Raw genomic sequence first — 24,311 nt, forward strand, 5'->3', positions numbered from 1 at the left:
ACTGTTATACTCTGAAAATAAACTGTTATACTGTAAAATAAGTTGAAAGAAACTTGATTTTTATTTAACTTTTCAACATTGTTGTAAAAAATATTTTAAATTATAACTGTTATACTGCTAAATAACTGTTATACTCTAAAAAATAAACTGTTATACCATTAACAATTTTGAAGACATTGTCATTTTTAACTCAATTTCCAAAAAAAATTAAATTTTAACTGTTATACTAATATATAACTGTTATACTCCGTGAACTAAACTGTTATACTGCAATTTTTTTTAAAAAAATCACAATTCTGTCTTCATTTCTTAATATGTGTGCAAATAATTAACAAATTTAAACTGTTATATGATTATAAAATTGTTATACTAAAAAAAATTAAACTGTTATACTGCAACATAAATTTAAAAGAAACAAAAATTTGACTTTTATTCCAAAAATGTCAGCTTATAATGATACTACTCAAAAATCAAGTTACATATTTATAAAAATTTAAAGAAAAACTGTTATACTGCATTGAATTTCCTATCAAATCAAAAAAAAATATATTTTTTTCTTATTAGAATAATATCATTTAAAACTGTTATATAGCAAGAATTGTATAATTTTTGTCATATTTTACCCAAATTACCAATAAAGGAATTTTTTGTTTTTCATTAATTTTAAAAACTAATTAATTTAGCTTATTTTTATCACGCATTATAATACTTTAGCTTAAAACCTTTATTAATTAACATAAAAGTTTACTTACACTGAACTAATTACAAAATTTCCCCGAAAAAAAAACAGCCAAAAGTAAAACACTTTTAGTAGAAAACTGCAAAAACTCCACAGGAACAGTAGAAGAACATTGATTTTTCCAGCTTTTTAATTAAATTACTTTAAATTGCCGTTTATTAAAATCTTTGGGTTTTTTTAGGATTTTTTTTTATTCAATTTTATTTAAAAGACACTTTTCTTGCTATATTTAGTTATATTTATATTAAATTTATCATGAAAACAATTATTTATTTTATTTTTAAGTGTTTCTTGCTTTAATTTAATTAAATTTATTTAAAAATTTCCGTTTTGTTTAATTTATAGTTGAAGAGACAAAAAAAAAATCACTTAAAACAAGACTTATGCCGCCACTTTGCTACACTGACTGACTGACAGACAAACCTTCATAAACAAACACTCACTCACACTCATATGTTTTACGTTTACTCACACTTTTTTCTTCTTCTTCTTATTCTGCTTGTACTTTACTTCCACAGTAGAATTATAATAACAACAACAACAAAATGTTGTGTGTTTGTCTGTCTGCCTATTTAATGTTACACACAAATTCTAATAAAATTAATAAAAATGAATATTAATCTTTTGGTTTACTTTTTCTAGTTTATTTTTTAATTAATATTGTAATATTAATATCTGTAGTGAGTGTGTTTCTTTTAATATTTTAATCAAGTAGATTTATTTATGTTTCATTCATTCGTGTTCCCCTTTTAAATGGAGTCAGCTTTTTTTCTTTCTTACTGGTTTTTGTTTCTAACTTCTTTTATGGGTTTTAAACACAATTTAATTTTACTATAATTTCCAAAATATGTATAGCTATTGCCAAATAATATTAATTATTAAATTGTGTGTGTTTTTTTATATATATTTTTGTTATATTACTAGCGAGTATAAGTTAAACGAAACGAACGAACAACAACCGAAAAAACATAACGTCACGCGTACGAGTCGAGTTTATGTATGACGTCTGAGTGCGCAAGGTCTGTACTCAATACCCCAAAAACGAAATTTTAAAAGTAACAACAACAACATCAGCTAGCTAACAAACACAAAAAGCAATAGCAACAACAAAACAATAATATTTTTAATAAGAAGACTTTACAGTAGAGTACATTTAACAGTGACTGACTGTAAAATCCACACACAGAGAGAGAGCGATTACATTCAACATGGAAAAACATAGAGAATGTTAAGGAAAAACTGTTTATTTTAAGAGACAGTGTTGCCAGTTTGCTGCAATTGCACCAAAATTGCTAGTTTCAAGTTAATTAAATTAAATTTTGATAGTTTCTTTGTACAAAACATGATTTTGAACTAATAATCGTTACTTTAGAGGACATAAAGTAAATGCTGGAATTAAAACAAATCATTGACAGCCAAATTAAAACTTCACATTAAGTGAACATTTAATGCAAGGTTTTGAAAGCTTAAGGAACTTCTGGAATTCTCTATTTTAACTAAATTTTAGTTACTTACAACATTTGCAAACCTTTGTTGAAGAAAAAATAACCAAATTTTTCTACTTTTCCAACGAATATGTGCATTTTTTATAATTTTCAAAGAAATTTCAATTGAAAAATGCTACTAAATTCAAATTTAATTAAAAATTTCCAGAAATTTAAAATTTTTTTGTAAAAAGAAAAGTGAGCTACAGTTTAAATAATGCTATTCAGGACATTTAAATTTTGTAATTTCCAGAAAAATTTAAAAAAAGTGTGCTACAGTTTAAATAAAGCTATTTTAGATCTTTGAATTACCTAATTTCCAGAAAAGTGCTACAAAAGTGGGTAAATTGAATATTTTTTTTAAAAAAATTCTAATAAAATATAGACAAATTTAAAATGTTTTGTTTAAAAAAATGTGAACTTTAGGCTAAAAATGCCAATCCAGTATTTTAAGTGCTAAAGTATCCAGAAAAAAGCTGCAAAAAAGGCCAAAATCATAAAAAAAAATTAATTTTGTACAAAACACAAAAAATTCTAACCAAATATAAAGAAATTTAAAAAAAAATTTCAGTAATTTCCAAAAAATGGAGGATTTCTAGCAAAATTTTTAGAAATTTAAAATATTTTCTTTAAAAAAAAGTGAGCATTTGGCTAAAAATGTCATCTAGCACTTTAAATGGAGTAGTTTCCAGAATAAATCCATAAATTACAGCTTTCTTAACATAACCCCAAAAAAATCGCTAAAAACCAGCACTAAATCATCAAATCTGGCAACACTTAAACAACTGCAAGTTAAAATAAAAGAGCGAGAGAGAGTGAGAACGAGAGTTTACATTCCCAGGAAAACTTCCCCCAAAATAAATACAATAATAACAACAATAACATTTAAAACAAAAATAACAAATGTGCATGTTCTTTTAGCAAACAAAAATACATATTCCGAATTGTATTGCACTAGAAATAGAAAAGAAACTCCAACACAATACGATAATACCTACACTCAAGATATCAAGATCAAAAATGCAACAACTACAACTCAATGTGTGCAGCAAAAAACAAAACAAGAAAAAATAGCAACAAAGGAATGTCTCATATTTTTACACACATCCATAGTTACTCTGTACTACAAACTATAGTAGAGATGATTGGCTCTGGCTAACTGAATGATGTGCAAAAATTCTTTTAGCTATTTTTGTTTTATCCCTTTTAGTAGTTTTATCTTGCTGTGTAAAGTATTGTACAGCAACAACAACAACAACAAGAATCACAAGACAAAAATGTCATTGCACGTTTAGACATACACAGACAGTGCTGGGAAAAATAATAGGGACGAAGTATTTACTTTCCTACTAAATGAAATTTTATTAACTTTTCCATAAACATGTTATTTCATTAGCTTCAATCGTAGGTATTTCTAATGTCTTTCTTTAGCTTCAATCGTAAGTTTTTATGAAGTCTTCCTTAAGCTTCAATCGAAGGTCTTAATAATGTGTTAGATTAGCTTCAATCGTAGTTCTTTATAATGTCTTCTTTAGCCTCAATCATAGGTCTTTATAAGGTCTTCCTTTAGCTTCAACCGTAGGTCTTTGTAAGGTCTTTATAATGTCTTCCTTTAACCTCAATCGTAGGTCTTTATAATGTGTTGGATTAGCTTCAATCGTAGGTCTTTCTAATGTCTTCCTTTAGCTTTAATCGTTGGATTTTGCAATGTCTTCCTTTAACTTTAATCGTAGGACCTTATGAATTCTTCCTTTAGCTTCAATCGTAGGTCTTTATAAAGACTTTATAATGTCTTCATTTCACTTCAATCGTAGGTCTGTATAATGTCTTCCTTTAGCTTAAATTGTTGGATTTTGTAATGTCCTCCTTTCACTTTATAATCTCTTCCTTTAGCTTCAATCGTAGGTCTTTATAATGTCTTCTTTTAGCTTTAATCGTTGGATTTTGTAATGTCCTCCTTTCACTTTATAATCTCTTCCTTTAGCTTCAATCGAAGGTCTTTATAATGTCTTCCTTTAGCCTCAGTCGAGGTCTTTATAGTGTCTTCCTTTAACTTTAATCGTAGGACCTTATGAATTCTTCCTTTAGCTTCAATCGTAGGTCTTTATAAAGACTTTATAATGTCTTCATTTCACTTCAATCATAGGTCTTTATAATGTCTTCCTTTAGCTTTAATCGTTGGATTTTGTAATGTCCTCCTTTCACTTTATAATCTCTTCCTTGAGCTTCAATCGAGGGTCTTTATAATGTCTTCCTTTAGCCTCAATCGAGGTCTTTATAGTGTCTTTCTTTAGCTTCAATCGTAGGTCTTTATAGTGTCTTCCTTTAGCTTCAATCGAAGGTCTTTATAATGTCTTCCTTTAGCTATAATCGTTGGATTTTGTAATGTCTTCCTTTCACTTTATAATCTCTTCCTTTAGCTTCAATCGAGGGTCTTTATAATGTCTTCCTTTAGCCTCAATCGAGGTCTTTATAGTGTCTTTCTTTAGCTTCAATCGTAGGTCTTTATAAGGTCTTTATAGTGTCTTCCTTTTGCTTCAATCGAAGGTCTTTATAATGTCTTCCTTTAGCTATAATCGTTGGATTTTGTAATGTCTTCCTTTCACTTTATAATCTCTTCCTTTAGCCTCAATCGAGGTCTTCATAATGTCTTCCTCGCTGTTGATGAGTCTCTGTTGAGAGTCGTTCTCAAAGAAATATGGACCAAGAAAACCAAACAGTGACTTTTATGTGGATTGATATCCAACCAAATTCGATAATTTAGTTTGTTGACATATCCATTTATCCAGAAATAAGACTCATGGCATAAAATGGTCCAAAAGCGCGGAGCAATGCCCCCAACAGAACACAGATTTTCGTAAAATATTTTTATCATTTTCATGAGTTGTTGAATGCTATATTCGTCCATGGTGATTTGGTAAAACAAACTGTATAAATGTTAGTCAATTCGAGAGATGTAGCTTCAGCATTATGACAGATTTCAACTGTTAAAGTTTGGAATTCGCCCTTGGAAGAATCCTTTACTAGTTGCTGTGTTGTTTAGAGATTTTTTTTTAGGAACAAATGAATGAGAGTCAATTCGACAGATGAAGCTTTTAACTGTTAAAGTTTGAAAGTCCCCCTTGGAAGATTCCTTTACTTGGAAGATTTGTATGCAGAGATTCCGGAGCAGAGATTCAATTGTGATGGGAATCTTGGACCTTGAGAGCTTTGGATGGTTCCGGATGGGAACCTTGGTCCTTGGAAGACCCTTTACTAGTTCCTCTGTTGCCGAAAGATCTGACTTTAGTAGCAAATTTGCGGTTGTTACAGTTGTGGAGAGATTTTAATGCTTCCGTAGCAGAGGTTCAATAGTGGTGGGTGGGAATACAAATTAAGTATTTTTCTAATAGTTCCCCTTGGATTCTTGCATTGAAGTTTTTTGTCCTTTTTTCTCTTTCAACACTGTCTAGAGATAACATCTTTACTTAGCCTTTACCTTAAGCTGTGTGTGGTCACTTTAAAGTTTCTATCTTACAATTGGCCATAAGTTTCTTATAAAACTGAAAAATACATTTTTGCTTTAAGAATAAAACAAAAACATTTAATACCTTGTGGAAGTATAATCGTCTCCTATAACTATTCTAAACACAACACAATTTGGCATTACTTCCGTTTGGAAATTATGGTTTAATGGATTTTAATGTACAACTTTTTGCTTTGCATATATTTACATCGGTTATATCAAATAGTATTTCAACACTGCTTCAAAACTCATGTATTTTGTGTTGTAGTCATAATAATATTTTTGTTTTGGTTTTTTTTTTCTATTACAATTCATTTCTACTACAATACAAATCGTATTTACTCTCTACACACACACAAAACGCCATATGTCACATATATGTTTTGACATTAATTTATGTAGACGCCATTCGTTCATTCGGTTACAGAGAAAGCAGCAGCAAAATAATAGACGACAGACTAATACTGCTATACATATGTATGTATGTACGTTGTATGTACTAGACTGTTAGCGTAAGCGTTAACGTTAGTTGAGTCAGTCAGTTAGATGGCAGCATTGTTAACAATGGCAGCTTAATAATACAACACTGCACTCCTCTGCTCTTACTGACTGATGGATGTTGTTGGCGTAAACGTAAACATACTCACATAGACACACATTTACACGTTTTTCATATTGCACTGTACTCTTGGTTGTTGTTGTTAAATAATGTACTCTTGGTTTTCGTTCGTTGTTAGTTGTTTTTTTTTTGGTTGTACTAGTCGGGTTTTTTTTCTTACTTCGTTTAATACTAAACACACATGTTTGTATTTACATTTATACCTTTATAGTGTTGCGGAAAATAAGAGGGACAATCCTAAAATGTAGGTATTTTCTTAACATCAACAAATCATGCAAAAGATAAAATTGTTTTGTGATAAAAGGCCCATTTCTGGATGAATGGTGATTATGTCAACCAACTAAATTATCGAATTTATTAGGATAACAATCCACATGAGAAGCAAGAGCATCCCGAAAAATTCCTTGTTTGTTGTGGATCGTTACATATTTCTTTGAGAACGATGTTGGCCAGGCCATCACTCTCAACAGCGAGCACTATAGGTCGATGACTACCAACTTCTTTCAGCCTAAATTGAATGATATGGACACCAACGACATGTAGTTTCAATAGGACAGCGCTACTTGTCACCCTGCTCTTGCCACATTGGACATTCTTTATTAGCGATTTGAGGGCATGGTCATCTTACGTGGAGGTCATAAGAACTGGCCAACGAAATCGTGCGATTTGACCCCGTTAGACTTTTTCTTGTGGTATTTTCTTAAGCCACAAACTACAGTGGCCGGCCCTCAAAGCCAACATATCACATACTATTGGTCAAATTCAGCTTGACTTATAAGCCAGAGTCATGGAAAATTGAACATTTCGAAGCCGCGAAGGACATTTGCATGATGTTATTAAGTAAATGACTTAAAAATGCGGGATTCTTTTCAAATTTTTAACTTTTATTTTGAATTATTTGTACAATATCAATTTATGCAAAGTGTTGGCCATGTTAGCTATGACCTTTTTCCCCATCTTTCTGGCAAAATATGAATTCCTTACCAAAAGAACTGCTCATCTTTTGAGGTCAAGAACGAATCAAGTCAATTTCGGGATAGTCTGTTACAAAGTGAAGCGTGTCCCAGAGAGAAAGAGTTCTGCATCGATCAAAACAATTAGTAGTGGGAGGGGGCAAGGTCTGGACTGAGTTAAAACTTGCCAATCACTTCATTCTAAATAGTTTTTAACAGGTATTGCAACATGTGGTCGAGTGTTTGTCATGATGGAATATTACGGTTTCATGTGTGGCCGCCAATGCTCGCTTCAAACGTATCAGTTGTGTTCGTTATAGGTTCCCTGTGAAGGTTTGGTCAGATTTCAGCAGCTTATAATAGCTCCCAACAAATACAGAGAATTACCTTAGCGCCCTGGATATTTGGCTTTGATGTCTATTCAGCTGCTTGGCCGGTCTTCATATACAATCTCTTAGGCTTCCGGTTATTGTAATGGATCCATTTTCATTTCAAGTAATGATTCTGTGATTTTCTTTTATAGCATTCTAGAAGCATTTCCGACATACAAAATCGTCTTTCAAGCTCTCTTCGACTTCAATTCGTATGGTAGCCAATTTCCATGATTTTGTTTGAATCCTGCTGCTCGCAAACCTTTTGAAATTGCTGTTTTAGTAGCTGTCAATGATTTTGCAAACTCTTGTTGAGTTTTACAACAATCTTCATGAAGTAATACCTCCAATTCTTGGTCTTTAAACTTATTTTTGGCTGGCCTGGTCGATCTTTGTCTTAGGTGTCAAAATCACCACTTGTGAACCAAACAAACTATCTGTCGTACTTGACCAACGATTGAAGGAGGAAGATTACAAAGACCTTCAATTGAATCTAAAGGAAGACATTATAAAGACCTACAATTGAAACGAAATGAAGACCTTCCATTGAAGCGAAAGGAAGACAGTTTGAAGGTAATGGAAGACATTATAAAGATCTTCGAATGAAGCTAAAGGAAGATATTATAAAGACCTACCATTGAAGCTAAAGGAAGACACTATAAAGACCTACAATTGAAACTAAAGGAAGACATTATAAAGACCTACAATTGAAGCTAAAGGAAGACACTATAAAGGCCTACGATAGAAGCTAAAGGAATACATTATAAAGACTGAAGATTGAAGCTAAAGGAAGACACTATAAAGACCTTCGATTGAAGCTAAAGGAAGACACTATAAAGACCTTCGATTGAAGCTAAAGGAAGACACTATAAAGACTTAAGATTGAAGCTAAAGGAAGGCACTATAAAGACCTTCGATTGAAGCTAAAGGAAGACACTATAAAGACCTTCGATTGAAGCTAAAGGAAGACACTATAAAGGCCTACGATAGAAGCTAAAGGAATACATTATAAAGACTGAAGATTGAAGCTAAAGGAAGACACTATAAAGACCTTCGATTGAAGCTAAAGGAAGACACTATAAAGACCTTCGATTGAAGCTAAAGGAAGACACTATAAAGACTTAAGATTGAAGCTAAAGGAAGGCACTATAAAGACCTTCGATTGAAGCTAAAGGAAGACACTATAAAGACCTTCGATTGAAGCTAAAGGAAGACACTATAAAGGCCTACGATAGAAGCTAAAGGAATACATTATAAAGACTGAAGATTGAAGCTAAAGGAAGACACTATAAAGACCTTCGATTGAAGCTAAAGGAAGACACTATAAAGACCTTCGATTGAAGCTAAAGGAAGACACTATAAAGACTTAAGATTGAAGCTAAAGGAAGGCACTATAAAGACCTTCGATTGAAGCTAAAGGAAGACATTATAAAGACCTTCGATTGAAGCTAAAGGAAGACACTATAAAGACCTTCGATTGAAGCTAAAGGAAGACACTATAAAGACCTTCGATTGAAGCTAAAGGAAGACACTATAAAGGCCTACGATAGAAGCTAAAGGAATACATTATAAAGACTGAAGATTGAAGCTAAAGGAAGACACTATAAAGACCTTCGATTGAAGCTAAAGGAAGACACTATAAAGACCTTCGATTGAAGCTAAAGGAAGACACTATAAAGACCTACGATTGAAGCTAAAGGAAGGCACTATAAAGGCATACGATAGAAGCTAAAGGAATACATTATAAAGACTGAAGATTGAAGCTAAAGGAAGACACTATAAAGACCTTCGATTGAAGCTAAAGGAAGACACTATAAAGACCTTCGATTGAAGCTAAAGGAAGACACTATAAAGACCTTCGATTGAAGCTAAAGGAAGACATTATAAAGACCTTCGATTGAAGCTAAAGGAAGACACTATAAAGACCTTCGATTGAAGCTAAAGGAAGACACTATAAAGACCTTCGATTGAAGCTAAAGGAAGACACTATAAAGGCCTACGATAGAAGCTAAAGGAAGACATTCCAAAGACCTTCGATTGAAGCTAAAGGAAGACATTCTAAAGACCTTCGATTGAAGCTAAAGGAAGACACTATAAAGACCTTCGATTGAAGCTAAAGGAAGACAATTTAAAGACCTACGATAGAAGCTAAAGGAAGACATTATAAAGTCCTTCGATTGAAGCTAAAGGAAGACACTATAAAGACCTTCGATTGAAGCTAAAGGAAGACATTATAAAGACCTTATAAAGACCTTCGATTGAAGCTAAAGGAAGACACTATAAAGACCTTCGATTGAAGCTAAAGGAAGACATTATAAAGACCTTATAAAGACCTTCGATTGAAGCTAAAGGAAGACACTATAAAGACCTTCGATTGAAGCTAAAGGAAGACATTATAAAGACCTTCGATTGAAGCTAAAGGAAGACATTATAAAGACCTTATAAAGACCTTCGATTGAAGCTAAAGGAAGACACTATAAAGACCTTCGATTGAAGCTAAAGGAAGACATTCCAAAGACCTTCGATTGAAGCTAAAGGAAGACATTATAAAGACCTTCGATTGAAGCTAAAGGAAGACATTCCACAGACCTTCGATTGAAGCTAAAGGAAGACATTCTAAAGACCTTCGATTGAAGCTAAAGGAAGACATTATAAAGACCTTCGATTGAAGCTAAAGGAAGACATTATAAAGACCTTATAAAGACCTTCGATTGAAGCTAAAGGAAGACACTATAAAGACCTTCGATTGAAGCTAAAGGAAGACACTATAAAGACCTTCGATTGAAGCTAAAGGAAGACATTCCAAAGACCTTCGATTGAAGCTAAAGGAAGACATTATAAAGACCTTATAAAAACCTTCGATTGAAGCTAAAGGAAGACACTATAAAGACCTTCGATTGAAGCTAAAGGAAGACATTATAAAGACCTTCGCTTGAAGCTAAAGGAAGACATTATAAAGACCTTCGATTGAAGCTAAAGGAAGACATTATAAAGACCTTCGATTGAAGCTAAAGGAAGACAATTTAAAGACCTACGATAGAAGCTAAAGGAAGACATTATAAAGTCCTTCGATTGAAGCTAAAGGAAGACATTATAAAGACCTTCGATTAAAGCTAAAGGAAGACATTTTAAAGACCTTGGATTGAAGCTAAAGGAAGACATTATAAAGACCTTCGATTGAAGCTAAAGGAAGTCATCATAAAGACCTTACAAATACCTACGATTGAAGCTAAAGGAAGACATCATAAAGACCTTACAAATACCTACGATTGAAGCTAAAGGAAGACATTACAAAGACCTACAATTGAAGCTAAAGGAAGACACTATAAAGACCTACAATTGAAACTAAAGGAAGACATTATAAAGACTAAAGATTGAAGCTAAAGGAAGACATTCTAAAGACCTTCGATTGAAGCTAAAGGAAGACATTATAAAGACATTCGATTGAAGCTAAAGGAAGACATTATAAAGACCTACAATTGAAGCTAAAGGAAGACTTTATAAAGACCTACAATTGAAACTAAAGGAAGACATTATAAAGACCTTCGATTGAAGCTAAAGGAAGACATTATAAAGACCTACAATTGAAGCTAAAGGAAGACTTTATAAAGACCTACAATTGAAGCTAAAGGAAGACTTTATAAAGACTAAAGATTGAAGCTAAATGAAGACATTGTAAAGACCTTCGATTGAAGCTAAAGGAAGGATTACAAAGACCTACAATTGAAGCTAAAGGAAGGATTACAAAGACCTAAAATTAAAGATTGTTTCACAACACTCAGTTGGTTTCTTTTTTTTGAAAAAAAAAATCTTAAGATTTTTCCTTTATCTGCTTTGCTATCAATTGGATTTTACTTTCATCTGTCTCCTTAAACCTTGATTTTGCCTATTTCACAGTATGATAACTGCAAATATTTCAACTGCTGGTTTTCCTTTATCTTCAAACTCTTCAAAGTTCTTGAATAACCTTAACTGCTGCTCAGCTGGTAATTTAAAAATTTCTATCACACACCTTCCATTACACAGAGATAATGTGACCTTCCAAAACTCCCATCGCCACAGGATCTTGTATTTATTTCTCTCAATTCCTTAAGAATGGAAATTTGTACAAAATTTCCCGTTTCTTCTTTCATTCTGCTTTCCTTAAGCATGTGTTTACCTTAACGCCTTATTAGCTAAATAATAATAATAATAAAGAACGTGTTTTGTTGCACTTAAACTATGACTAACCTTGAAACCATATTGTATTGTGTGTCTCAATAATTAAGCAACCACACAGTGGAAAATTATAACTAACAGCTGTTGCATGTTGTGTTTAAAATACAAAAACGTTTCTAAAACAATAGAAAATTGTTTGTAATATTAACACATGCAAACAAAAGGCAACAAACCAGATAACTTATTTTCAAAAAGGATTTAATGAACACGTCCATATTTCTTGCTTTATTTCTTAAATTCTTTCATTCTTTCTTTGCATTTAATTTTAACTTGTTATTTGTTAAGTTGTTTTAAACAAAAATATTTTTTTTTTATTTAAAATTATAGAAAAAAGTCACGTATTTTATAGATTTTATTTTATTTTACTTTACGCTGTTGCTGTTGATGATGATCCATCCATCCAATTCAATCCATTCACTTGGTTAATATATTCTCCATCTATATTTATTCCATGCTGGCCAAACAAACACAAACGTCAGTTAGCATGTTAAATGTATTGAGTTGTGAGTTTAACACGTACTAGCGGTTACTTTTTCAACTTCTTTATCACTGTACGCTTTATCGTTACTATTGGTTGGGGGAAATTGATATTTTCCAGAGATCTCTGATCTCTTCATTACAAAACTTCCAAAAAATGCGGGATTTACAATAGATGTGATTGAATAACTTATTCATAACATATATGGAGATTTATTCTTCGTTTCACAAGTGGTTATTTTGCCATGGAAGACAAAGATCGCCTAGGCCAGCCAAAAAAATGTTTGTAGATCCAGAATTGGCGACATTACTCCATGAAGATTGTTGTAAAACTCATCAAAATCTTGCAAAATCATTAGGAGTTACTGAAGCAGCAATTTCACAATGTTCGGAAGGGAAATTGGGCTACCAACTATTGAAGCGAAAGGAAGACACTACAAAGACCTCCGATTGAAGCTAAAGGAAGACATTACAAACACCTACGATTGAAGCGAAATGAAAACCTTCCATTGAAGCGAAAGGAAGACAATTTGAAGATAATGGAAGACATTACGAAGATCTACGGTTGAAGCTAAAGGAAGACATTACAAAGACCTACGATTGAAGCTAAAGGACAACATTATAAAGACCTACAAATGAAGCTAAAGGAAAACTTTATAAAGACCTACGATTGAAGCTAAAGGAAGACTTTATAAAGACCTTCAATTGAAGCTAAAGGAAGAGAAGTTGAAGGTAATGAAAGACTTTGCAAAGACCTACGATTGAAGCTAACGGAAGACTTTATAAAGACCTACAATTGAAGCTAAATGAAGACTTTATAAAGACCTACGATTGAAGCTAAAGGAAGACTTTATAAAGACCTACAATTGAAGCTAAATGAAGACTTTATAAAGACCTACGATTGAAGCTAAAGAAAGACTTTATAAAGACCTAAGAAGACCTTATAAAGACTTAAAATTGAAGCTAAAGGAAGACTTTATAAAGACCTACGATTGAAGCTTAAGGAAGACTTTATAAAGACCTAGGAAGACCTTATAAAACCTAAGATTGAAACTAAAGGAAGACCTTATAAAGATCTACGATTGAAGCTAAAGGCATACTTTATAAAGACCTTAAAAAGACCTACGATTGAAGCTAAAGGAAGACATTATAAAGACCTACGATTGCAGCTAAAGGAAGACTTTATAAAGACCTTAAAAAGACCTACGATTGAAGCTAAAGGAAGACATTATAAAGACCTTATAAACCCCTACGATTGAAGCTAAAGGAAGACTTTATAAAGACCTTAAAAAGACCTAAGATTGAAGCTAAAGGAAGACTTTATAAAGACCTTATGAAGACCTAAGATTGAAGCTAAAGGAAGACTTTATAAAGACCTTATAAAGACCTTCGATTGAAGCTAAAGGAAGACTTTATAAAGACCTTAAAAAGACCTTCGATTGAAGCTAAAGGAAGACTTTATAAAGACCTTATGAAGACCTAAGATTGAAGCTAAAGGAAGACTTTATAAAGACCTTATGAAGACCTAAGATTGAAGCTAAAGGAAGACTTTATAAAGACCTTCGATTGAAGCTAAAGGAAGACTTTATAAAGACCTTAAAAAGACCTAAGATTGAAGCTAAAGGAAGACTTTATAAAGACCTTATGAAGACCTAAGATTGAAGTGAAAGGAAGACTTTATAAAGACCATCTAAAGACCTACAATTGAAGCTAAAGGAAGACTTTATAAAGACCTTAAACAGACCTACGATTGAAGCTAAAGGAAGACCGTACTAAGACCTACAATTGAAGGTAAAGGAAGACCTTCTAAAGACTTACGATTGAAGCTAAAGGAAGACTTTATAAATACCTTAAAAAGACCTACGATTGAAGCTAAAGGAAGACCTTACTAAGACCTACAATTGAAGCTAAAGGAAGACTTTATAAAGACCTACGACAGAAGCTAAAGCAAGACATTATAAAGACCATATAAAGACCTACAATTGAAGCTAAAGGAAGACTTTATAAAGACCTTAAAAAGACCTACGATTGAAGCTAAAGGAAGACATTATAAAGACCTAAGATTGAAGCTAAAGGAAGACTTTAAAAAGACATTATAAAGACCTAAAATGAAGCTAAAGGAAGACCTTATAAAGACCTAAGATTGAAACTAAAGGAAGACCTTATAAAGACCTAAGATTGAAACTAAAGGAAGACTTTATAAAGACCTTATAAAGACCTAAGATTGAAGCTAAAGGAAGACCTTATAAAGACCTAAGATTGAAGCTAAAGGAAGACTTTAAAAAGACCTTATACAGACCTAAGATTGAAGCTAAAGGAAGATCTTATAAAGACCTAAGATTGAAACTAAAGGAAGACTTTATAAAGACCTAAGATTGAAGCTAAAGGAAGACTTTATAAAGACCTTATAAAGACCTAAGATTGAAGTGAAAGGAAGACCTTATAAAGACCTAAGATTGAAGCTAAAGGAAGACTTTATAAAGACCTTATGAAGGCCTAGGATTGAAGTGAAAGGAAGACTTTAAAAAGACCTTATAGAGACCTAAGATTGAAGCTAAAGGAAGACTTTATAAAGACCTTATAAAGACCTAAGATTGAAGCTAAAGGAAGACTTTATAAAGACCTTATAAAGACCTAAGATTGAAGCTAAAGGAAGACCTTATAAAGACCTAAGATTGAAGTGAAAGGAAGACCTTATTAAGACCTAAAATTGAAGCTAAAGGAAGACCTTATAAAGACCTAAGATTGAAGCTAAAGGAAGACTTTATAAAGACCTTATAAAGACCTAAGATTGAAGTGAAAGGAAGACCTTATAAAGACCTAAGATTGAAGCTAAAGGAAGACCTTATAAAGACCTAAGATTGAAGCTAAAGGAAGACATTATAAAGACCTAAGATTGAAGCTAAAGGAAGATATTATAAAGACCTTACGAAGACCTACAATTGAAGTGAAAGGAAGACCTTATAAACACCTAGAATTTTAGCTAAATGAAAACCTTATAAACCCCTACGATTAAAGCTAATTTTAAGAATATTTTGTTCTCCCCTCCCCATTATTTCCATAATATACATACTTATAACTACATTTACATTTCCATTTAGTTAATAGCAAACAGCAACAATTACATTCAGTATTCTATACAATTTACACTATATTTATTCAACAATTTAGTACAACAAATTGCTATAGCACGCATACCCTCTCTCATGAAGAAAAAAAAGAAAAGAAAAAAACTTTCAACTTTTAACAAAGTGTTGATGTAAATTGTAGATACATTCTTTCTTTCATTCTTTAAACACATTGATATTCTTTTTCCTGTATATGTAACTGCCAGCAAGCACTCATATCATTTTATTTTATATATTTGATATCATAACACAATTTGATTAAAAAATAAAAATAATTTCCCAAGAAATATAATCACCACAGATGATTATTATGTTAAAAAAGATAAAGAGTTAAGACAGGGAGAGAGAGAGAGAGATTAAAGAAACTAAAAAGAAAACATGTAAAGAAAATTAATAAATTAATTTACTAGAAAATTCCAAATTCAAAGCATGTAGGGGCACGTTTTCATGGCAGAATATGAGAGAGAGAATAGAAGGTTAACAAAAGGTTTAGTTTAATAAACTGGTTCTTATGTTATAGTTTAAGTTTAATGAGGGTTTATTAATTAGTTATTATAGCACGTAATCTAGAGAAATGTCATAGGAGTGGGAGAGAGAGAGTGACTGATCTTTATCTTATATTTAAATTCTTAAGAATATTGAAATGTTTAAATGAAAAAGACCGCCCAGGTAATGATAACTTCGATTCTTAATAGAATTCAAACATTAATTTTTAAAAAAGTTTCCTGAAGCCTAAACTGTCTTTATAGTTTTAGTAATTGAATTATTTTCAAGTAAAATTTCCTTCTTAACAACTTTTAAAAGTAACTTCTTGATAATTTTCTTTCAAATGAAACCAGTGAAATCAACCTTTCACCGAACATTCAAGGATCATCGATGTTTATGTTTGAAACTGCCAACATTGTAACAATCTTATGTTTCTCATGAAATTGAAAATATTGAAATTCTCAAGTCCACGAATTCAGGTTGCTCCAGGAAACTCCAAAAAAAATACAATGAAGAAAGCAGTGATCTTTAATTCTCCAACAGTCAACTTGGTGTCAATCTTATGTAGCCATGAAATTTAAAAGATTGGGATTCTGAAGTCCCTTTCCAAATAATCAAAGAGCTCTCGAAATGGAAAACTTTAAAACATACGATTTCCATCAATATCAAAAAACTGTTTCCAACAGTCAACCTCGCTTTTATTCAGCTTCTTGGACATACCATCTTGAAATTCACATAAAATTCTAATGCTATGGGATTCTGAAATCCTTTAAATGTTGAATTAGAGTCTAAGAAACCTCCAAGTGCAATCAAACACTTGCTGAAAGTTCAACATTTAAAGTAGGAAACTTCAAAGCAATCTTGCTCTAAACGTCTCAAACTCTAACCTTCCTAACTATGCGTCAATTAATTATATTCCTTCCTTCCTTTAAAAGGAAGACATTATAACGACCTTAGATTGGAGCTAAAATAAGATATTAGGAAGACCAACGATTGAAGCAAAAGGAAGACACTTTAAATACCTACGATTGAAGCTAAAGGAAGACTTTACAAAGACCCACGATTGAAGCAGACCAAACCCATTATAAAGACCTACGATTGAAGCTAAGGAAGACTTTAAAAAGACCCACGGTTGAAGCGAAAGGAAGACAGAACGACCAACGATAGAAGCCAACCAAAATCATTATAAAGACCTACGATTGAAGCTAAAGAAAGACTATACAAGGCCTACGGCTGAATCTACAGGAAGACTTTATAAAGACCTACGATTGAAGCTAAAGGAAGACATTACAAAGACCTACGATTGAAGCTAAAGGAAGACATTACAAAGACCTAAAGGAAGACTTTATAAAGACCCACGATTGAAGCTAAAGGAAGACATTACAAAGACCTAAAGACTTTATAAATACCTACGGATTGAAACTAAAGGAAGACTTTATAAAGACCTAAAGGAAGACTTTATAAAGACCTAAAGGAAGACTTTATAAAGACCAACGATTGAAGCTAAAGGAAGACATTATAAAGACCTAAAGGAACCCATTATAAAGACCTACGATTGAAGCTAAAGGAAGACTTTATAAAGACCTAAAGGAAGACTTTATAAAGACCTAAAGGAAGACTTTATAAAGACCTACGATTGAAGCTAAAGGAAGACATTACAAAGACCTAAAGGAAGACTTTATAAAGACCTACGATTCAAGCTAAAGGAAGACTTTATAAAGACCTACGATTCAAGCTAAAGGAAGACTTTATAAAGACCTAAAGGAAGACTTTATAAAGACCTAAAGGAAGACTTTATAAAGACCTAAAGGAAGACTTTATAAAGACCCACGATTGAAGCTAAAGGAAGACATTACAAAGACCTAAAGGAAGACTTTATAAAGACCTACGATTGAAGCCAAAGGATGCCATTATAAAGATCTAAAGGAAGACTTTATAAAGACCTTCGATTGAAGCTAAAGGAAGCCATTATAAAGACCTAAAGGAAGACTTTATGAAGACCCACGATTGAAGCTAAAGGAAGACATTATAAAGACCTAAATGAAGACTTTATGAAGACCCACGAAGACTTAAAGGAAGACTTTATAAAGACCTAAAGGAAGACTTTATGAAGACCCACGATTGAAGCTAAAGGAAGACATTATAAAGACCTAAAGGAAGACTTTATGAAGACCCACGATTGAAGCTAAAGGAAGACATCATGAAGACCTAAAGGAAGACTTTATAAAGACCCACGATTGAAGCTAAAGGAAGACATTACTAAGACCTAAAGGAAGACTTTATAAAGACCTACGATTGAAGCTAAAGGAAGACATTACAAAGACCTAAAGGAAGACTTTATAAAGACCTACGATTGAAGCTAAAGGAAGACATTACAAAGACCTAAAGGAAGACTTTATAAAGACCTATGATTCAAGCTAAAGGAAGACTTTATAAAGACCTAAAGGAAGACTTTATAAAGACCCACGAAGACTTAAAGGAAGGCTTTATAAAGACCTAAAGGAAGACTTTATGAAGACCCACGATTGAAGCTAAAGGAAGACATTACAAAGACCTACGATTGAAGCTAAAGAAAGACATTATAAAGACCTAAAGGAAGACTTTATAAAGACCTACGATTGAAGCTAAAGGAAGACATTATAAAGACCTAAAGGAAGACTTTATAAAGACCTATTATTAAAGCTAAAGGAAGACATTACAAATACCTAAAGGAAGACTTTATAAAGACCTCCGATTGAAACTAAGAGAAGACATTATAAAGACCTAAAGGAAGACTTTATAAAGACCTTCGATTGAAGCTAAAGGAAGACTTCATAAAGACCTACGATTGAAGCTAAAGAAAGACATTATAAAGCCCTAAAGGAAGATTTTATAAAGACCCACGATTGAAGCTAAAGGAAGACATTACAAAGACCTACGATTGATGCTAAAGGAAGACTTTATAAAGACCCACGATTGAAACTAAAGGAAGACATTATGAAGACCTAAAGGAAGACTTTATCAAGACCTACGATTGAAGCTAATTTGAGACATTGAAAAGACCTACAAATGCTGCTCAAGGAAGAGATTACATCGACCATATATTGGAGCTAAAGGAAGAGATTTTAAAAACCTACGAAGAAACCTAAAGGATGACATTTAAATGACTCATGGTTAAAGCTAATCCAAAACTATATAATCCTGGAATTGAAGCTAAAGGAAGACATTTGAAAAAACCATTTAATCTCTTAATGAAATCAGCACAATGAAAGCAATATGTCTTTCAAAATCAATGAAACTCTTAGACACTTTAAACAGGTTGCTTAAGTAGCCTTTAAAATCAACAAATCTCCAGGCACTTTAAAACAGCTTGCTTATTTAATCCTCTTACAATGATACCTATAACTATTTAATTCATTGTTAGGGGTTTTGCCAAGAACTATAAAAAAATATTATGAATGAAACAAAAAAAAAAATCTACCTAAATTGGAAACTTTTTCAAAAACCTTAAGAAACTATAGCTAAACTAAAAACAACCTGTCTATTGCAAACAGGAAGCGAAGCGCACACACAAAATGTGTGTGTGTGTTTTTTTTTGTGCTTGTTGTTATTGTTGCAAATCCCACAGCAATGCAGTAAAAATTGAAACATTTGCCAAAAATCAAGAAACAAACAAACAATAAAAATTTTGTATGACTCATCTTAAAACAAAAATAAACAACAACAAAAAGCACACTTTTAAAGATTTTTGATATTAAAAAAAATTTTAGTTAAAGGATGAGGATTCGAATTATGTTGACACAAGAAAAAAACACCCTTACAATAAAATCAACAGTTTTTTTCTTTACTTGCTTTTAAAATGACTCACATACCTGATTTTTTTTAAGGAAATTGTGAAAAGAAAATTAGGGGTTAATGTTGTAAATATTAAGTACAAGTAATTTTGTTAAGTGTTTAAGGAAAACAGCACTTAAATGGCAACCCTATAATTAAAAAAGAAGAAGTGACACTTGCATATTACGTTAAAATAAACAAAACCTAAAAAAAAGTAAACAAATGCTAGGCAGCACAAGAAAAAAAAACAAACAAACACACACACACATATATGCATACACACAGTAAAACGAAATTGTAATGTAAGAGCAAGAGAGAAAGAGAGAGAGATTTTTAAAGCAGAGTAAATATAAGAAATAAACAAAGAAAAAGTACCTATTTCTTTTAATAAGAAAAACAAGAATTGTTTAATTTAAAATTTTAAAGATTTGTAAAGAGTTTTTTTAAGCATATTTTGGGTTAAAAGTAAATAAATAAATGAAATAAAACAGACTACCTATACAGTGAACTCTATATAAAAATGAGCTTGTCATTTTTTTTTTTGGAAATTAAAAAAAGTAAATTAAAACAAAATTGTTTAAATAAACAAAAACTATAAATAGAAATCATAACTTACCGTTTCGTCTAGGGATTGTACAGCAGAATGGTGCTGTTGATATTTAAATAAATGCTGTTGTTGAGTTAAAGAAGAATATTGCTGCTGCTGGTTTATTGTGGAAACTGCTGCTGCTGCTGATGATGATGATGTTGCGGCCGTTGTTGAAGATGACGAAGAAGTTGTTGGTTGTCGATCTGCAAGACTGCAATCCATATTACAACATTTGGTTTTAAACGTCTGGTTATAAAAATCATATATAGTCAGCTACAACAACAACAAGACAATAAACAAACGTAGACGACGACACCACAATCACAATTTTATTTTATTATTTCACCAGAATTCTTTTTTTTTTCTTTCCAAAAAAGAAAAGGGGACAAAATACACACAACTTCTTTTTACAATATAAAAGTTGCTAAATGTTTAACTAAATAAAACATTGTAAAATTAATTAAATACACAAATACAGACTTTTAACAGACAAGACACAACATAAAGTACTTTTTTTTAAAAAAGTAAAATAATTTTTTTTTTAATTTTAATGTAGGCGTTTTTATATCCTCAATTTTTCTTTACTCTCCGGTTTTCTTTTATCAGGTTTTTATTTTTCACCTCATTTATGTTTTTATTTTAACAACTAATTTTCAATAATTTACATTTATTTTCAGGCTTTTTTGTTCATAAACACCCACATATAATAGCACTTTACAATTTCCTTTTTATTTCCAAACCATAACAACAAAACCAAAAAAAATATATTCATCTCAACAAAGACCCGTTTTTTAATGTTTATTTTTCGTATGGCAAAAGGAAAAAAGAAAAATAATAGCAACAACAACGACAACAGCCTGCTTGGTATAATTTTATTACAACAAAAACAACAATTACTTTATACACTTCTTTTTGGGTGTAGTCGTCTTTTGAAATGACGTTGCTAAAAGCACACTCAACACTACACATCGCACACACAATCACACACATGCATTCAAACAAACGACAAGCAAACAACGCGAAGAAGAAATGTCAATTGGAGTTGCATCAGAGTTGCCAAGCCTAAAGCGTTGCAAATGTACCGTAAAATTCAAAATTGTCCTTTTTTAAGGAAGTTTTATGAAAATTTAAGAAATTTGAGTGAACATTTTAAAATTTATTACTTTTAATAGGAAAAATATAAATATTTTAATAAAATGAAGCAGTAATTAACAAAAAAAATTATAAAATTTTAAATTATTAAAGAAAAATTTTAATTAATTTAAAAACAAAAATAAACAATTCTAGTTTAAAACTAAACTATTAGTTTAGTTTTATTGCAAGACGTATCATTGAAGTTAAAGGAAGATATAAGGATCTATGAATGAAGCTAAACTAAGACTTTATAAAGTCCTGCGATTAAAGCTAAACTAAGAAATTAAGCTCTACGATTGAAGCTAAAAGAAGATGTTATAAAGAAGCTAAATGAAGACTTTATAAAGGCCTGCTATTGAAGCTAAAGGAAGACATTATAAAGACCTCCGACTGAAGCTAAAGGAAGACACTATAAAGACCTACGATAGAAGCTGAAGGAAGACATTACAAAGACATACGATTGAAGCAAAAGTAAGACATTATAAAGACCTACGATTGAAGCTAATGGAAGACATTATAAAGACCTACAATTGAAGCTTATACAAGACTTTATAAAGACCTAGCATTGAAGCTAAAGGAAGACTTTATAAAGACCTACGATTGAAGCTAAAGGAAGACATTATAAAGACCTTCGATTGAAGCTAAAGGAAGACATTATAAAGACCTACGATTAAAGCTAAAGGAAGACCTTATAAAGACCTTCGATTGAAGGTATAGGAAGACACTATAAAGACCTCCGATTGAAGCTAAAGGAAGACATTATAAGGACCTTCGATTGAAGCTAAAGAAAGACATTAGAAAGACCTTCGATTGAAGCTAAAGGAAGACATTATAAAGAAGCTAAATGAAGAATTTATAAAGGCCTGCTATTGAAGCTAAAGGAAGACATTATAAAGGATTAGGATTGAAGTTAAACTTTGTCCATATTGACCTGAAAACATTATTGAATTTGAGATAAATCTGCCTTTAAATTAATATTTTGAAATTACTTTCTCATTTATGGTTTTTATTAAGATTTTTTTATAAATTATTAAAATTTTTCTATATTTTTTCTAAACTTTTTCTGAATTTTAAATAAAAAACAATTAAAATTTTGCAAAAATTATTTAAAATCCAATAAAAAATACAAATTATTAACATTTTTTTTATTTTCCTAAAGTTTTTCTCAAATAATTAAAAAAATAATTAAAATTTTGAAAATTATTAAAAAAAACTTTATTAATTTTTGGAAAAAAATCATTTTAACAAAAAAAAAAACAATTAAAATTTTGAAAAAAGTTATTTAAAAACTGCAAAACAAAATACAAATTATTAAGATTTTGTAAAATTAAAATTTTGATATTTTCCTACATGTGTTAACATAATAATGCAAAAATAAAAACAATTAAAATTTTTAAAATTATTAAAAAAAAAAATAATTAATTCATTTCAATGTTTGAAATTCATATTTTAATTAAATTACCGTTATTTCTTATATTTTGGATTTTTTTAAGTTATATCACTCATTATTCTTATATTTTTATTAACTGGCAACTCTTTTTGGAGTTATTTTTTCTTATTTCACATTGTTGTTGTCATTCCACATACACTACACACATTTTTTTTAATTTCGACATGTAACTGCATTTCCCTCTTTTACACATTTAACCAAACACACACAAACATTTACTCTTTTATACTCTTCTCTTTTTATTTCCTTTACTCTACCCACGAACACATACACATACTGTGTAGAAAAAAATCCTTTTTTCCCCACAAAATTACATATATATTTCAATATACTTGCTAAAAATTTACTTTATTTCCAGAAATTTATGAAGTTTTTTTATTAATTCTTTCATTGATATAATAGAGGTATTAAAAAGAAATTTCTTTTAAAGTTTATTTTAATTCGGTAAAATTTTTGCGTTTAAAAAACAGTCTTTTCCTTCTTTCGCTTTCTTGGAACCGCCCCCACAAAAAGTTTATTGAAAACTGTCAACCAGAAAATTTTCTTGTTGGTTGGTAATTCTTGTTTAACTAGCTGCGGTGTGTTCAGTGCATGGAGGAGAGGCTTGTTTACTCTTTCTTTCGTTACTTATTTCTCATGGCAGAGTTGTGTTTTTCTTATATGGGAATCTTATGGGGCAGTTAAATTAATTTGTTTGTTTGTGTTTTCAAGGCATATTTGCGGAAGTTGTTTACCATTTTTGTACGTTAATTTAAATATATGTATTATGGCCATTTTTAGACAAAAACAAAATTAAAATAGCTGCTTAAACTATGATTTGAAAGTGTTGGTTTAATATTATCTGTTTAAAGCGTTAGAATTTTTTTAATAGCAAACAAAATTTGGTGAATTATTAGAAATAAAACAGAAATATTTGTGTTGCTTTTGGTATAAATTAAACGTTTAATGACCTCTAAAGTTGAATGAACGTTAATTAAGTTGTATTAATTTGTTAGAGAGATAAAATTAAAATTTAAAACATAAAGATTTAAGTTTGAAGCTTAAGGTAGACATTATAAGGACCTAAGATTGAAGCTAAAGGAAGACATTGTAAAGACTTACGATTGGAGATAAAAGAAGACATTGTAAAGACCTACGATTAAAGCTAAAGAGAGACATTATAAAGACCTACGATTGAAGCTAAAGGAAGACTTTATAAAGACCTACTATTGAAGCTAAATGAAGACTTTATAAAGACCTACAATTGAAGCTAAAGAAAGACATTATAAAGACCTATGATTGCAGCTAAAGAAAGACATTATAAAGACCTACGATCGAAGCTAACGGAAGACATTATAAGGGCCCA

The 24,311-nt window shown here is 31.1% G+C and overlaps 1 protein-coding gene across 1 annotated transcript in view; it reads right to left on the minus strand.

The window, feature by feature from the left end:
• pico overlaps positions 1 to 20,717 on the minus strand; it is a 57,684-nt gene extending 36,967 nt beyond the window's left edge. Inside the window, exon 1 of the mRNA XM_065507333.1 lies at positions 20,410 to 20,717. Coding sequence (XP_065363405.1) covers positions 20,410 to 20,604 — 195 coding nt within the window. The 5' untranslated portion in view covers positions 20,605 to 20,717. The remainder of the gene's footprint in view (positions 1 to 20,409) is intronic.
• Between the last annotated feature and the right edge of the window lie 3,594 nt (positions 20,718 to 24,311).

This window comes from Calliphora vicina, chromosome 4 (genome assembly GCF_958450345.1).
Source record: "Calliphora vicina chromosome 4, idCalVici1.1, whole genome shotgun sequence".
Classification (NCBI taxonomy): Eukaryota; Metazoa; Arthropoda; class Insecta; order Diptera; family Calliphoridae; genus Calliphora; species Calliphora vicina.